The sequence below is a fragment of the Myxocyprinus asiaticus genome, chromosome 28, assembly GCF_019703515.2.
Source record: "Myxocyprinus asiaticus isolate MX2 ecotype Aquarium Trade chromosome 28, UBuf_Myxa_2, whole genome shotgun sequence".
NCBI lineage: Eukaryota > Metazoa > Chordata > Actinopteri > Cypriniformes > Catostomidae > Myxocyprinus > Myxocyprinus asiaticus.
In genome coordinates this window covers 8627389-8644101 of record NC_059371.1, presented here as the reverse complement: position 1 = coordinate 8644101, position 16713 = coordinate 8627389, and the positions used below count along the sequence as shown (strand labels likewise).

At 40.5% G+C, this 16713-nt stretch overlaps 1 protein-coding gene across 2 annotated transcripts in view; it reads left to right on the top strand.

Moving 5' to 3' along the window:
• LOC127418886 (leucine-rich repeat-containing G-protein coupled receptor 6) overlaps positions 1-16713 on the top strand; it is a 141538-nt gene that overhangs the window by 106441 nt on the left and 18384 nt on the right. For both annotated transcript variants that reach the window (XM_051659773.1, XM_051659772.1), the window contains exons 4-6: positions 1730-1801; positions 5826-6041; positions 6557-6628. In XM_051659773.1, the coding sequence (XP_051515733.1) occupies positions 1730-1801; positions 5826-6041; positions 6557-6628 (360 nt within the window). The remainder of the gene's footprint in view (positions 1-1729; positions 1802-5825; positions 6042-6556; positions 6629-16713) is intronic.

The window sequence follows — 16713 nt, the reverse complement described above, 5'->3', positions numbered from 1 at the left end:
ATGTGAAACAAATGAAGGGGTCAAAATACTTGAATGCACTGTGTGTACAGTATTATGATAAACTGTAACATTTCTTATACACCACCTAGCAAATTACACATATGGACATGACTATTCATGACTTTTTGTATTTCTTTAATAAAACCGAAGACCACCCATTGCTGCTCACTGGGGCGGACTGGGACTAAAAAGTGGCCCTGGACTTCCTGGCCCAGAGCGGCCCACTACATCCGGCCCGTAACACACAACACCATAACACACCGGCTCATTCATTTCATTTTCTGGCTCAATTAAAAAAATGTTGTGTTGTAAAAAGACATTTCTATTGACAGCTAGTGTTTGTAAAAGGGTCCATTTATTTATTATAGGATCCTGAATTAATGGGTATTTATCTTAATCAAACATTACATTCCTAAGACCATTTAATTCCATTTCACTTGATCATTTCATCACTTGCACAGTTCCAGCAAGAAGCTTGGACACCTGGCTGAATGATTGTTTCTCATGATATGAAAGACCGTATAATCTATTGGTTTAAATGCTTGAAATTAGTCTTGTGGACTAATCGTGCCTGTGGAATGGGAAAAGTAGCAAATTAGTGTTTTTTTTTATTCATAAAAAATTATTTGATTAATTGTGCCTGCAATGCTTGAAATTTCATGTCAAATACACACATAACTGTGTAAAAGTTTGTTTCCTGCAAAACAATAAAACTAAACAGCAAATTGACCAGAATATGTGCAAAAGTGAGTGTTAAAACACCAGTTAAAATCAGGTAGCAAAGTTGGTATAAATAAAATTATATATTTTAAATAGGGCCTATAAACACAACACCTCAAAAATACATATAAAAAAATAAAAAATATATAAATATATGTAAAGTATTCTAAGAGGTAAACATACCTCTTAGAGTGCAGATATTTGCAGATATTATTTTATTTTGCAGATTTGTTCATATTTTCACTCTGTGTGAGTGTTTTGCGACAAGTGCAAAACAATATCACAGCCATCCTTTAAACAAAGTAAGCCTTTAAAGACTTAAATAGCAACAAAGTAATATTTTTCATAACTTATTTTTTGCATTTCTGTCAGGCGTGAGCATTATTCAGCAAGGCGCGCAATCTTTGTCTGTCTAATAATACTGCGATAAGAAGCCACGCTCCAGTTCCCAGATATGCTTTATTTACGCTACTGTTATTGCATTTGTAGTAACTTTCTGTTATAGTATTTGTCATTTTGTGAATTTTCAGAGCTAATCTTATACTTAAAATGTTGTTTATGGTTGTCACCATTATTGTGATTTGTATGTCAAATAATAAGGTCCACGTGTCTTGTGCAGACAATTTGTGTGAAATGAATTCCCATAAATGAAAATCAATTTAAAAGTGAAATTAATAGATATAAACAATGCAATTGTATGTATATTGATTATTCGTGTATTTTTCTGCAAAGAAATGTTTGTGCCCTAGGTGGCTGCCTATATCACTTTAGGACATTGCCCTAATAATCATAGTGAGTTAGGGGTGAGCTCTTTTGACTTTGGCCAGTAAGCAACCACCTAACAACAACCAAGAACACCCTAGCAGACACCTAACAATGCCCTGGTAATTATCCACAACACCCTAGTATCATGTCGGTAACTTTTGCATGGGCAAGCACTGCTTACGTTTTCTCAAGAACATGTAAAAAATATTGTTGTAATTATCATTTACATGTGGTATCTTTGCAGGATGTTGCAGAACAACCAGTTGGAGAGATTGCCCAGTGAAGCCCCATGGGAATTACCCAATTTGCTCTCTCTGTAAGTACAACACACTTTAAGAGATCACAAGCAAACGTGGGCTGTTAGAGATTTACGTGGAACGGTGGCATATATTAAAGCAATATTGCTTTCCAAGTGTAGACCTCCCAGTTTTGACCACATTTAATATTACAGCATAATGGCTGAAATACAACAAAATTTACTGTTAGTGATTAGTTTCATGTGAAATGTAATTTTGCTTCTAAGGTCTTTCCATCATACAACAAAGGATTATAACACTCTTTCAGAAAGACTATTTTAAAAAATAAAATGAATTAACAAAAAATGTCTAAAAATAAGTAGAACTGCTCACTCACAAAATACCTCTGTGACCATGTATGAAGTTCATGTGTCAAATGTTATATCATAAGTACAAGCAGCATGAGTAACACAATAAACTGTTTAGCACCCCAGTCTCTAGTAGTGGGGATATTTGGCCTATTACAGTAATCTAGCCATGAGGTAACTCTTGGCATTTCTCTCTTGATGCAAGAAAGCCCAGTTATTTATATGCCTATTAGGACCATTAGGCTCTTAATCAAGAACTCCCCACCAGGGAGTATCATGTTTGCAATTTATGACACACATGGCAGTTGTAAAACAGGTGTTCTTTGGCTGTACAAGTATCAAGCATGTACAGGTTTTTGATAATAGATTTTTGTCTACATTTTTCAAACACGGGCATAAACAAAGCCAAGGACACATGTAATTGGACAACCCATGTAGTTCATGTCAGAGGCGATCAAACAAATAAAGAACAGAGAAGTAAACAAAGTCTTAGTAATTCTTGTGTGGTCTGTTCAATCCAGATGAATACAAACTGAAAATGAATTCAGCAGATTTGGGTTTATAGGTTTTCTCAATGAGATATTAGCTTTAAGATAACTCACAAAAGAGACATATTTTCCAGAGAGGACAATCAAGATGCTCGTGGAAGTAAAGTGTAACTTTGTCACATTCAATATCAAACAGTCAAACAGAGGAATCTTTACAGGGCTCCTGACAGACCTGGAACCCATGAGGGAACTGCCGGAGACTGCGCTCTGGCTCCTGAGTGAGCACTGGGAGATTCAATGAGCAATGAAGAGCATAATTTTCCATCAGTTACTCTTCTCTTACCCTTAGGTCCAAACGTTTCCCTCCTAATCAGAATCACGCCCCCTTGCTAACTGGTTCCCTTTGAAAAGGTCAGAATCCAAATATTGTCTGGGATTTTGTCTGGCCTCATCCATCTGCTTCACTCACATCCACCCCTCGATTTCTTTCAATTACTCCATTTTCCTGATGCCAGTCAGCATCTCAGAGTGGAGCCGCACACCCCGCTTTTCCAAATGAATAATTCCATGTAAATATCCATGTGCTCATTTTCTTCTACCTTTGCGAGGATGTTTTCATTAGAGTCATGGCGTACAAATTTAATTCATTTGCCACCAACAGAGATTTTTCCATATGGAAAATGTGCCTGGATCCAGAAGGGGCTCCAGATGCTCACGGACTGTGTCCAGACCCTCCCAGCAGTGATGCAGAGTTCTGGCATAGGTCCAGCCGACTTACGCTCACTTTCAATCCCCCATAACAAAGAATATGTGGTGATTCAACTAGGTGCTCTATCCTGAGTTCCCACAACAGTATAAAGGCATTTAGTTCTCAACAAACATGTAATTTAGGGTAATGATAATATGGGGATTGGTTAACCACTGGAGGGGGGCTGTATGGTTTAAAGTCCACTGGCGCCCAATGTAGACAGAGGGAAGATGGGTTGGGACAGGACAGAGAATTGGGGATGAAACTAATCTTTGTTTCTTCACAAGAGTTTAGGACTTTAGGCTATACTTGCTACGCTCAGCACAGAGAATCCTTTGATGTCAAGACCACCCTCCTAGGATTTGGTCTTTGAAAGAGAGATCTGATAAAGACTTGTATCTAGTAAAAAGAAAAACACCTTAAACCAAGGCTGTACAATACCTCTTCATCATATGCTGCCAACAAATGAGATACACATGTAGTTTTGGGTCTTGACCATCTTTAGCTTGATGTTTGCAATATCACCATCAAGATACCAGTGTTCAGTTTTGATCACTGCTACATAGAGCAAAATTAAGCATTCATCAAGCCAAATGGCGTTGTGCTTTGGGTTCAATTTAATTTTCGTTTGATGCTCTCTGTGTATTTCCCTGAGCTTTCAGACTCAAGGTTTGAGGAGGGCAGAGGGGAGGTGAAGAGAGGCCAGTGCAAAATGACTGAGTGTGAAAGGTCTTGCTTGCGGCCAACTCCATGTGTTCTGCTGCTATCATACATCACAACTCTGCTGAGCGCTGTGGTTCGGCACAAGCCCACTCCGCCCACTGAATCCAGGGGGCAACATTTATTAGATCAAAGGCTTAACTTGTTGACATAAGGAGGACATTCATCTTGGTTGTGGAGATGTCAAGGTCTGTGAACAACCAGCTTGCAAAGAAATATAGGCTTCACTCCATTCTTAGATTGTGAGAATTCCAAACGCCTGCCCTTTCAATTATTTCCAGCAGCCTCTGATAGTTTCTTCACAGCTTTTATCTTTAGCTCAGTTTCTTTGTTTAAATTCCAAAAATCAGAGGGAAAAACAATTGATTTAAGAGTGTCTTAAAGCCTTGCAGTCAATATGGCACAACAATTGCTTGGTGGCTTTAACCAAATCAACTCACCATGCCGCAAAAGCTACAAACCATGAAATTATCAATTGGTGCTTTATTACACCATATGAGCCCAAGCAAAATGAAAGAGAAATAGCTCATTTTCAAGAATGCCTTCATGTGGTTGGACCAAGTGTGGATTCATTGCCTCGGCAGCCCTTGTACGCCTGGCTCTAGTGATTGCACAACTTTCCTCTGTATCCTCTAAACCCACTTGTTTGATTTAACACTCTTTGTTTCTCCAAAAGATTTAAATTCACAGACATAAAAATCCACAAACCAGAGCACACCACCTGTGGGCTCCTGATGCTCCTTTCTCAAATGTTAAGAGCAGTGAGTGTGCCAAAACTCTCATTAAACAAGTCCATGCTGGAGCAACTAAAGATAGCTTCATAAAACACTCACATATCACTCACACTTGGAGAAAAACTAAAGCAACCAGGTGGTGCCAATCCATACAATCCAACAGAAAAACAAAGGAAAGAAACAAAAGAGGCCATGAACTTAACCTTAATTATGTTATCATCAAAGCAGAAACAGTACGACCACAAACCACAGCACATATCTCTTTATGTAGCCACGGTTTTTGGCTCCTTTGTTCATCTGTTTTTTTTGTACCTGTTGGGCGTGGTAGATTGATAGAAAAGAAATTAAAGGAGTAGATTCCATGACAGGACACTGCATGGACTAGGAGTGTTGCTTTTGGCTAGGTCACAAATAACGTGTCATGCCAGGTCAGGCCTCAATAGAACAACAGGGCTGAAGTTAGTAGAGGTCATTAAGTATATTTTGATAAAGGGTGGGTGGTGAATAGTGCCTTGTTGACTTAGGTTCAGAAATGTCCATCTACATAGAAAGGCCTAATAGAAAGCCATAATAGATTCCTATTAAAACCAAATGGCTTGCATCTCTTAAATTTCGCCCTTTGTCCAATTTTATTGCTAATTTTCACTAATTCCTCCTGTTATTTTGGCATGACACAAATGTGCATATTTGAGGTGAGAGTTTGAGACACAACCTGGTGACTGGTAAATATAACTGACTGCCTCTCCTTGAACAGACATCAATCATCATAGAAATGGTGCGGCACAGTGGTTAAGAATCTAGGTTGGTAAATGAAAGGTTTTTGAATTGACTCCATAAAGAAGTGATGTAAAAGCCATCAAGATTATGCCCTCAACACTAGGTTGCTCCAGGGGGATTGTCCCTGTAATCAGTGCACTGTAAGTTGTTTTGAACAAAATCATCTGATAAATGACTGCTTTCTTTTCATAAACTAAATATAGAAATAAACTTTCATCCGATAATAATAAAACATTGAATAACTGCTGTATTCCTCTCACCAAAAACAGGCGTCTAGATGCCAACCTGATTGTGGAGGTGCCGGCAAGGACCTTCTCAGGTATGCGGTCCCTGCGCCACCTGTGGCTAGATGACAATGCCCTGACAGAGATCCCAGTGAGCGCACTCAACGACCTGTCCTCGCTGCAGGCAATGACCCTCGCCCTTAACCGCATTACCCACATACCAGACTATGCTTTCAGAAACCTCTCCAACCTGGTTGTGCTGTACGTATCCACTCCCTACTACTTCAAGTAATTATTTGAACAAGGATACGTTTCTGGATAAACATCATTTGTTGGTAATATTCCAAACAATTATATTCCTAACCCTAACCCTACCCCTAACCCAACCATAACCCACCCCTAGAATTAGAGACAATTTATAGGTTTATATGAATGTTCTTGAATCAACCTGATTGGCTGATTGGAATGTTGTTCCAGAATAAACAAGGTTGCCGAAGGAGCATGTCCTACTTTGGTAAATCATGCTAACTATTGTGTGTGTCAGTTTGAAGGAATGATATTAGTAAACAAGGCGAGGAAGTTAGAACACATGTCTTGGTTTGAGCGGACACCACAAGCATCCCAAACTCTTTCAATTACAAAGCAGTGAAATGATAGTGTGAATTAGGTTTATATCTCATCTGCCACCTGTTTACATTTATTTGAAGCAATGTGTGCTGCTAACAGGTGTTTGTTTTGATGTTTACCATAATCCTAATGAATGTTTTCATGTTCAGGCATCTTCATAACAACATGATCCGGACTCTTGGACAGAACTGCTTTGAAGGACTGCACAGCCTTGAGACCCTGTAAGTATGATTGTCCCTCTGTGAAAGATTAAAAGCAACATAAAAGCATTTCCTGTTTTAATGCAAGCAGACTCTGCTCTGTTATTTGATTTTGGCATCTTATAGGAATAATTATGGAAGGGGCTGCGTCTATAAATATGAATTGAAATTACTAGCAAACTAGTTTGTCTGTACTCATAAACTTTGTATGGACTGTAAACAAAATCATTCTTTACACAATACTTCAGCTGTTGATATATGCACATGTTAATTGCAGTGCCTTGTTTTCTAAAAAACAATCTTACTTCTTATTAAAATCAAAGGACATATGGCAGACTTTCAGTTTCTGGTGGTAAGCAACAATAGTGCCCTGGTATTGACCTCAGTGTTGTGTGATTTCTGTAATATTCCATTCAGAAGCATTATTAAATACCTGTGTTGGGGAGTCACTAACTAAACAAAGTGGCGCTATTAAGATAAAGCTGCAGTGTGTAACTTTTCAGTGTTCAAATATTTTTTCCAATCCCACCTTAAAGTGCAAAGACAACTATAAGTAATCCATTTGTAGGCTGATTTCCTCGAAAACTGTAAACAATGCCTCTGTGCCATTATTTTTTTTTAAAAAACGCCCCGCCATAAAAAAAAAAAAATGCCCCGGCGTAAATAGCATCTGCCACACAGTGCAGCTATTTTCACCCCAATAGTCTGGTGAAACCACCAGAATATACAACAAACCAGTCAATAGGTGTCACTGCAGTGGCATGGGGCATGTTGTCCTAGCGACCCCGGTTCGAATTCACCTTTTATCCCTCTCTTTCCCATCCAATGTTTCCACTATTTCCTTTAATGCTACTTAAAATAATAGATAAAAATGAATATAATTGTTGATTTCATCACAGTGATTTGGTCACGGTGAATGTCGGGGAGTGCAGAGAATTATTTGATCCAGAGGCGGGGTCTGTTGATCGCACTCGTTCCCGCGGCTCGGCATCGCTTGTGTGTAGATTCCATCACTGTATTACTATATTAATACTGTAGTAACCATGTTTTTTTTTTAGCAGAAACCATAGTTTTAACGCAATTAAACATGGTGTTACTACAGTAATATTGTGGTAATAAAGTAACCATGGTTAATTATGTGGTTACTGAAAATTTACAAAAAATACCATGGTGAAACTATGGTTACTGTAGAAAAACCAAAGTTATTTTTTTCTAAGGTAAGATTAAGGTTATGTTTAGGGGTAGGGGTTAATGTAGTGTGTCTGTGTGACTAATTAAACACAATAAACACACTACAGTGATGCCTATATACTGTACGTTAGTGTTTAAATTTGGGTGCAAATAGTATCTGACATTATTTGCAACAGGGTGCAATGAGTATCTACCATTATTTGCACCAGGGTTGGGGTGCAAATAATATCTGCCACTATTTGCACTGGGGTGTAAATAGCATATACTATTATTTGCACCAGGGTGCAGATAGCATCTGCCATAAAAACATTGCTCTGTTTGTTTATGCGACCCAACCACCTGAAGCAACATTAAGTCAACCTGTAGCGTGAGTTTGGCGCGGGACTTTAGAAGATATTTCCCTCTCTAAATTAAATAGCTGCAGTGTAGTTATTTATTCTTGTTAGTAACATGTAGTGTAGCAAGCTACTTGTTTAAAAGATAGATTGTAACAGTAACTATAACTGTCCTTTAACTGTAGTTCACTTTAAATTATGAGTAGCTTGAATTTTTCAATACCGTAATTACAGTGGTGTCAGAAATAAAACAAAAACAATAACAGCTATAAATGGCTGCTGTTTTCATACCACAGCTGGACAATAGCAGACATTCTTTATCTGATTCAGGCTGTATAACTTATTGAACAGCACCAAGCATGGTAGATTTAAATTAAATGTTAAATAGGTCCAATAAATACATGAGAAATGCTATTAAAATTCATGAGAAATTTTGAAAGGCGACTAAGAACCAGAGCCAACATATGCTTGCTAATGTAATGTATGAAAGACATTACGTGGACCATGCAATGAAAGTTTGGCTTTCAAGGAACAAGCATATGCTGAAGTCATGGTGGTCTCCAGGATACCGAAAGGTTCACACCTGCTTTTTAATAGTCTGCTGAAGTGCTAAAGATGACGTTTTCCTCTTTACGAGAAGGATTTCAGCCTTGGGATTTGCACACTGAACCGAACACTTCATTTGAAAGCAATCAGTGAGAAACGGTGCACTGAGACTTCCCCCATGAACCATGCTGTACTCCCCCCATGGAAATTCTGTTGCTTGATAGATTTGGCTATTGGAAGGAGATTTGAGTTTCAAGGAGAAAATGTTAGTCACACTAGATCTAAACTTTTGAAAATAGTGAAAATGATGGATGAAATTTGGTGATGGGTCAATCAGTTACAATAGTGTAGGCAGGGGATTCAAATTTAGGAATCATCTGTACAAACTAGGGCTGTCAATCAATTACAGTTTTTAATCAAATGAATTACATGCTATCTTGCATTTAGTATTACACTCAGTACAGCTGTGTTTTAATGCAAGAACATGCAGAACCCCTCTATGAAGGTGGAACCAACAAGGTTAGCAAGGCAAAGCATAACGGAGCGGTACACTTGCAAGGAGACCAGAGGCCGTTCTGTATGAATGGATTTCAAAGGAGGAGAGTAAATTAACTGCTCACCACTTAATCAACTGAACACCTGACCACTAATCTTCAACATTTTTTACACTTAACAGTTCTTTTGGAGTGAACAATGTTTGAAGTTTACTATGACAAAATTGCTATTTTGTATTTTTTTTTAAATAAGTCACATACAATTTTGCGACAGGTAGGTGTTAGTTTACAGCTCAACCCAGTCATTTGTATGGCATCCGTAAGTGGTTAATTACAGTCAAAACACTGAATGCGGTTCATTGTTGTCAGTGCCATTATATGATTGGCTTAGAAAGATTCAAGTGATACAAGCTGACCATTATGCTCTCTCCTATGGTAAAGCCTTAAAGCTTGATATCTCAGTATAAAAGAATCTCTGGAATACGTCAATATCTTCTGCTGTCTGCTGTCAGTGTTCCCTATCTGTCACTCACTCGACGTTGTGTTGATGTAGTGACACTAGGGGTCACTCTTGGGAGTCCGAAACACCTCTGCTTTTTTTAAAAAGGCCAGTAAGAATTGGCGAGTGGAATTTGCATGCCATTCCCCCGGACATACGGGTATAAAAGGAGCTGGTATGCAACCACTCATTTAGATTTTCTCTTCGGAGCCGAGCGGTTCTATTCATTGAGCTGAATTCATCCGCCGAGTTCATTCACCTCTCACTGTTGGATCTGTCGGGCTAGAGTGGAACCCTCCACTCTCCCCTGAACCCTCGCGGCTCGAAGATTGGTTCCTGGGCTCCCCCGTTCCTTTCTTTCCGGAAGTGCATGAGGAGCGCACCTTTTACTGCCCGGTCCCGATCTTTCAGCTCCCCCGCTCTCGCTACCCTCGATGGTGGAGCGGCCAGGGGATATTCGGTGATCCCCCAGGTGGAAAAATCGCTCGTGGTGCACTTGTGTCTGCAGAGCGCCGCCACCTGGCACAGGCGTCTGAAGCTCCCTTCCAAGGCCTGTAGGTTTATGTTGTCTCTGACGGCTAAGGCCTACGATGCCACTGGACAAGCCGCCTCTGCCCTGCACGCCATGGCTCTCCTGCAAGTACACCAAGCCAAGGCGCTAAAAGAACTGCACGAGGGTAGTTCTGACCCGGGATTGATGCAGGAACTGCACTCGGCGACCGACCTCACTCTCCGGGCGATGAAGGTCACAGCACGGTCTCTCAGGCAGGCGATGTCCACTCTCGTGGTCCAGGAGCGCCACCTCTGGTTCAACTTGGTAGAGATGCGAGAGGCCGACAAGGCACGGTACCTTGATGCCCCCATCTCCCAGGTTGGTGTGTTTGGCGACACCGTAGATGACTTTGCCCAGCAGTTATAAAGCACATCCTGCCCCGGCGCGGCTCAAGATCCCGCACCCAGTCTGCTCGTCACCAAGGGTGTCTACCTGCAGCAACATCTCCTGCTCCACCGCAGCCCGCCCCGTGGCCTGGCCCTGGCATGCAGCCCATCGCAGGAAGCAGACGCCCCCGTCTCACAGTCGGCCACCAAGAACCCAAGGAAGGCTTCGAAGCGCACCTGAGACGAGCGACCCAGGGGCAAGGAGACCCATCTCTCTAGAGCTGGTGCAGAGACCTCTCCATCCCCCGGTGGAGGGCCGGAAGGAGAATCTTTTGTTTCTTTTTCGCCGCATGCCCCAGAGGCTGCTGTACCCAAAGGTTCAGCTGTATCCGCTTCACCTCGGTGAAGGACAAGAACGCCGCTACCTTGCGTGCGGAGATCGCGACCCTCCTGAGCAAGGGCACGATAGAGCCTGTCCCTCCAGCCGAGATGAAGAAAGGGTTCTACAGCCCTTACTTCATTGTACCAAAGAAAGGCGGTGGGTTGCAACCAATCTTGGACCTGCGAGTACTGAACCGGGACTTGCACAGACTCCCGTTCAAGATGCTGATGCTAAAACGCATTCTAGCGAGCGTCCGACATCTAGATTGGTTGGCGGTGGTAGACCTGAAGGACGCGTTCTTCCATGTCTCGGTCCTACTTCAACACAGACCCTTCCTGTGGTTTGCCTTCAAGGGCCAGGTATACCAGTACAAGGTCCTCCCCTTCGGCCTGTCCTTGTCCCCTCGCAGCTTCATGAAGGTCACGGAGGCTGCCCTTGCCCCGCTAAGGGAAGTGGGAATCCGCATTCTCAACTATCTCGATGACTGAATGATCTTAGCTCACTCTCAAGAGTTGTTATGCGCACACAGGGACCTCATGCTTTGACACCTCAGCCGACTGGGGCTTCAGGTCAACTGAGAAAAGAGCAAGCTCTCCCCGGTTCAGAGCATCTCTTTTCTCGGTCTGGAGTTGGACTCGGTCTCGATGACAGCACGTCTCACGAATGAATGCACTCATTCGGTGCTGAACTGTCTGAAGGCGTTCAGACGGAGGACAGTGATTCCACTGAAACTTTTTTTCAGAGGCTCCTGGGGCATATGGTATCCTCAGCGACGGCCACACCGCTCGGGTTGATGCATACTGGACTCAAGATGGCGCTGAGTATGGCTGCTGCGTTGCGAGCTCCAACACAACATGGCAGTGTTTTGTTTGTTTTGTTCACAATTCTTATGTTTTTTGTCTTGGATGTTGTCTGCTTTATTGTCTACAACAGACAATCACTTTTGGACATTGGTTCAGCAATTTCACACCATAAACCGGGCTTCAAATTCCTCAATGCCGATCCACTGTTTACAAACACACCAGCGAAGCCCTTTGTCTGGGCAGTCCGGATGTGGAAATGCAGGAGTAAAAGGGGAAACAGAGCTGGCGTTCTCATCAGAGTAAGACGCCACGCAAATCGACCCCCGCTACCCACTATTCTACTGGCAAATATTCAGTCTCTGGATAACAAGCTCTGCGAGCTGAAAGCGTGGATCTCTTTCCAACGAGAGACGAGGGACTGCTGCATTATCTGCCTAACAGAAACTTGGTTGTCTGCGGAGATTCCAGACTCACACACCGGCAGTTCACGCAACACAGTTCAGCTAGTTGTGCCGTTTTGTATAGGGACCCCTAGTGTCACTACATCGACACAACGTCGAGTGAGTGACAGTTAGGGAACATCATGGTTACTTTCGTAACCTCCGTTCCCTGATGGAGGGAATGAGACGTTGTGTCCCTCTTGCCACAATGCTGAACTGCCTTCTGAAATGGCCGGGACCTGGTCTTGGCTCCTCAGCACAAAACCTGAATGAGTGGTTGCATACCAGCTCCTTTTATACCTGTATGTCCGGGGGAGTGGCATGCAAATTCCACTCGCCAATTCTCATTGGCCTTTTTTTTTTAAAAGCAGAGGTGTTTCGGGCTCCCAAGAGTGACCCCTAGTGTCACTACATTGACACAACATCTCGTTCCCTCCATCAGGGAACGGAGGTTATGAAAGTAACCATGACGTTTTGTCTCCTGTACAGCTGCACATTGCCTGTACAGCTGGAGTTGTGCTTACTGCCCCCTGCTGACTAAGATTTGTAAAAACAAGAAGGTGGTACTTCAAGCTAGAATTGCTCTGATGGTTGGAAAATTACTTATTACAGTACAGGGGCATAATTAATTGTGCTAAAGGTGCACTCGGTAATTTTTTCCCCATTGAAAAAAGATTTGCTCCTAAAGAAATTAATTGTGATTTTGAAATATATGTATAAAATCATAACTGCTAACATGAGATGAAGCCTCCAGTCATATCAGTAACCTTATAAAAGCTGTTTTATTCAACATGGGGGAGGGGTGCCCTCATGGGGGCTGCCATTTTAGAATCACATGACGAGATGAATACTACTTGCTTAATCTCAGTAACCATCTAGTTATTGGACCCTTTGACTCTTGGATTAAATCATGGCTGATTGTGAATAGTGAATTTTTACAATAGCATCTGTAACTGAAAACTATTGATTTTGAATTATGCTGCATCCACACCACTAGGTGTCAGTGTAAGTCCAAGCTGACACAAACAAAAAGTTACTAAATGCACCTTTAATTATTTTAATGTATTTTTATGTATAATTAATCACACTGAATGAACACATTAAATCAACAGTCCTAGCACAAACCCTTTTGTAAAATGAGAATCAGTAACATACACTACCAGTCAAAAGTCTGGACACACTTCACTAAATTAATGTTTCTCGTTACCTTAAAGAATTTATCTCAGTTTTATGATTAAATGTTTTGTGCCTATGTTTGAAATTATTTACAAAACTAACACTTTATTTATTTATTTATTTAAATGGACAAGTTGGAGTGACTATTGAAGGAAAATAGCACCAGATGGCACCTCAAGCACTGCCAAAGAAGTTGCTCGAAAAACTGCCTAGAGTGTGCAGAACTGTAATCTAGATAAAGAAAGACTACTTTGAGAAAGTTAAAATATAAAATAGTTTTGAAATGTTAAAGATTTTTGGTTGCTACATAATTCACATACTTCCATTTGTGTTTTTTCTTAGTTTGATGGCTTAACCATTCTTCTAAAATGTGGAAAATGGTAATAATAAAGAATTAGTACATATGTACAAACTTTTGACTGGTAGTGTATAACAAGTTATAAGTATTATGACTGCATGCTTTAGATTCATTGTTATGTCACACTTAGTCTATACAAATAAATACAATAATATATATTATAAAAATTTAGCTGCTGTTATACTCAGGATATTATCAGGACTTACTGGTCCCAGCAACTGTAAAATGTAGTCATGCATTGCATATAGAATGACATTTTAATTACCATCATAACGATGGCTAAGCAACAAACTAATCCTTCCTAAGGCAAATACTTTTACATGTAACATGACACACTGGAAGAAATCATGTCAGCTGTCTCAGTCCTGTTGCACATGTCCTGTGTATGTGTGTGTGTTTGGGAAGTGCAGAACTTCAACATCCAAGGGAAATATAATTTTGCTTTTTCTAAGTTAAGAAAGAGGTTTTAAAAATCACATTCATATTACCTCCGGTTCATCCATTACATGGAAATGGAAGGTCAAGTGGAGCACATAGTATAGCAGACACAATATGCCACACAGTAAGTGCTGATGTTCACTGATCATTCTGGCAAATGTGGTAGGTCATGCTGGTATTCTACGCATTAAGAAAATTTGTTTAATGTGCAGAATTACCGTAATTGTCATTGAAAACACATTCAGACATAGTGGCCGCCACAGTGTTGTTTTGTTGTGATGCCTGATGATTTAACTTTAAAACAGAGCACTGACTGCTTTTAGAAATTGTAAATAAAGGTAATTGTCAACTCGGGATTACTCCCGTTCTAAACAATGCGGTCTTCCCAGGAAATGACGAGAATTACTCCTCTGTCATATCAAAGTAATGTCTCCAAACAAGAGTGATGGATGTTCTAAACAAAACCAGGACCTAGACAAGGCAAAACCATGCTGCACGGCTAACCCACAGCACTGTATTCATGGCAATCTTGCTGTATGCATGGTCCCATTTTATGGAATGTAAGTGGAAGTGGATACTAGATCTTCATGCAATGTTTGACCAAGATCACTTTAATACTTAAAGGACTCACTAGAGGTGCACAAGGCAATGAATAAAACAATGTTTGTTCACATTAACATAATTTACCTTAATTGCTCATATAACTGTTATGCAATTAATTTGGTCCTGTTGGTTTTGCTGTGTTTGTTCTTTAAAGGCACAAAAGCAAAAACAAGTACAGTCATTATTTATCTCTTTATTATAGATCTACATATCACAAGTATATCACACACACACACAAAAAAATGTGCTTTTTATGAAAAAGTTTTTGAAGGTGATGTGATTGACTTATGTCTTTTAAACTATGTAACAAATCAAAATTCTTCTGAAAACTTTTCGTCATGAAGGTCTCTAGATGATACATGCAAAATGTTGTTCGAATCGGACCAACGGTCAAGGAGAAGTTTGAAAAAGTAGCTCGGATATCAGGCTTTTGTTTCTCTAATCCTTGTAAGTCTGCAAATATTATAACTAAAAAGTAACTACACTATCTGCTAATGAAATTCCTTTGCACCGAACAGTTCTGTTCTCTCAAATTTGGCAATTTTGGTAATTTTCTCTTCATATTTCCAAACTGCTTGGACCCCAATTTAATATATATATATATATATATATATACATACATATAAAGAGGATCACGGTATCAGAAGCCCCTTCATTCTTATTTATGTGCACCTCAAACTGAAGCCAAAATCAATTTGCATCAACACTTGTGCAACCCAGATAAACTCACACATACACACACACACACACACACACACACACACACACACACACACACACACACACACACACACACACACACACATGTACACACACTCACAAATGCAAGCTGGAATTAAGCAAGTGCTTCTCGCATTCTGGATGGCAGCCAACACGGGTCCACCCCTATTCACCAAGCTATTTTCAAAAGCACTGGCCACCTGCCAGAAACTTTTTTCCCCTTAAAAAAAGAGAGTCAAATATATAAACATTTGGGCTGCTTTGAAGGCTTACATTTAACACTAAAGGAAAAGACATATAATTATGGGTATGATGAGACACATTCAGCGTTGCATATTATGACTGTGGGGAGCGGACGACATGACTAAGACCTGGGCCTTGAGGAGGGGATACAGGGCCAAAGACATCTATTTACCCTACTCCCAATCGCTTTTACTGGGCAAAAGAGATGTTTTGTGGGAAAAATAAAGGCTCCCGTTCAATAATAGGATTTTCCTGATAATTATTCTTTGAAAACCTCCAGAAGAATTGGAGATGAAAAGGAACTTTCAAATCCAAGAAAAACAACATAGTTTCTGGGATGCGAACTGTGGCCATAAACTCATTGTTCTTGCACCTGCATGTAAGGCGGTTCGCCCTTAGCAACCACCCGTGTTTTGGTACAAGCGCGGTTTTTGGACTTATGTTTCCTAGAAGGCTAATGAAATGCATACAACAACAATAATGTATGCAGAGGAGAGGTCACGTCATGTCAGATTAGCTTGGAACAGCTGTTTTGGTCTCCAAGGACGACCAACACGGAAAGCACGCAAGGTTGCGGGGAAGGATTTTGACTAATTGGAAGCACAGTTACTACTTAGAGTTTGCTTATGTTACAGACACGTAGGATGAAAGATCAAATTAAAATGTCAAAATAGTTGGTCTAATATGCGACAAGACAGCTAATTGTTGTACGAAAGGTGGTCTTATGCAAGATGCAACATAAAAAAGAGATAGTTAGATATATTCTGCCCCTGCAAAGGCAAAATGCAGTAACTACACATTTAGTCAAAATTGAGTTATATATCGGGTGTCTTAGGGGCTGTTCACACCAAACTTGTTTCTGCATCAATCTATGCTGTTTTTTATTTATTAATTTTTTTATAGTTTTGCTATGTTAATATGTGCTAAATGGACCTCTTTGACCGATGCACCTCGTCTCTCTGTTTTTGGCTGGACACTCAAAAAATGTAGAAGCCATTT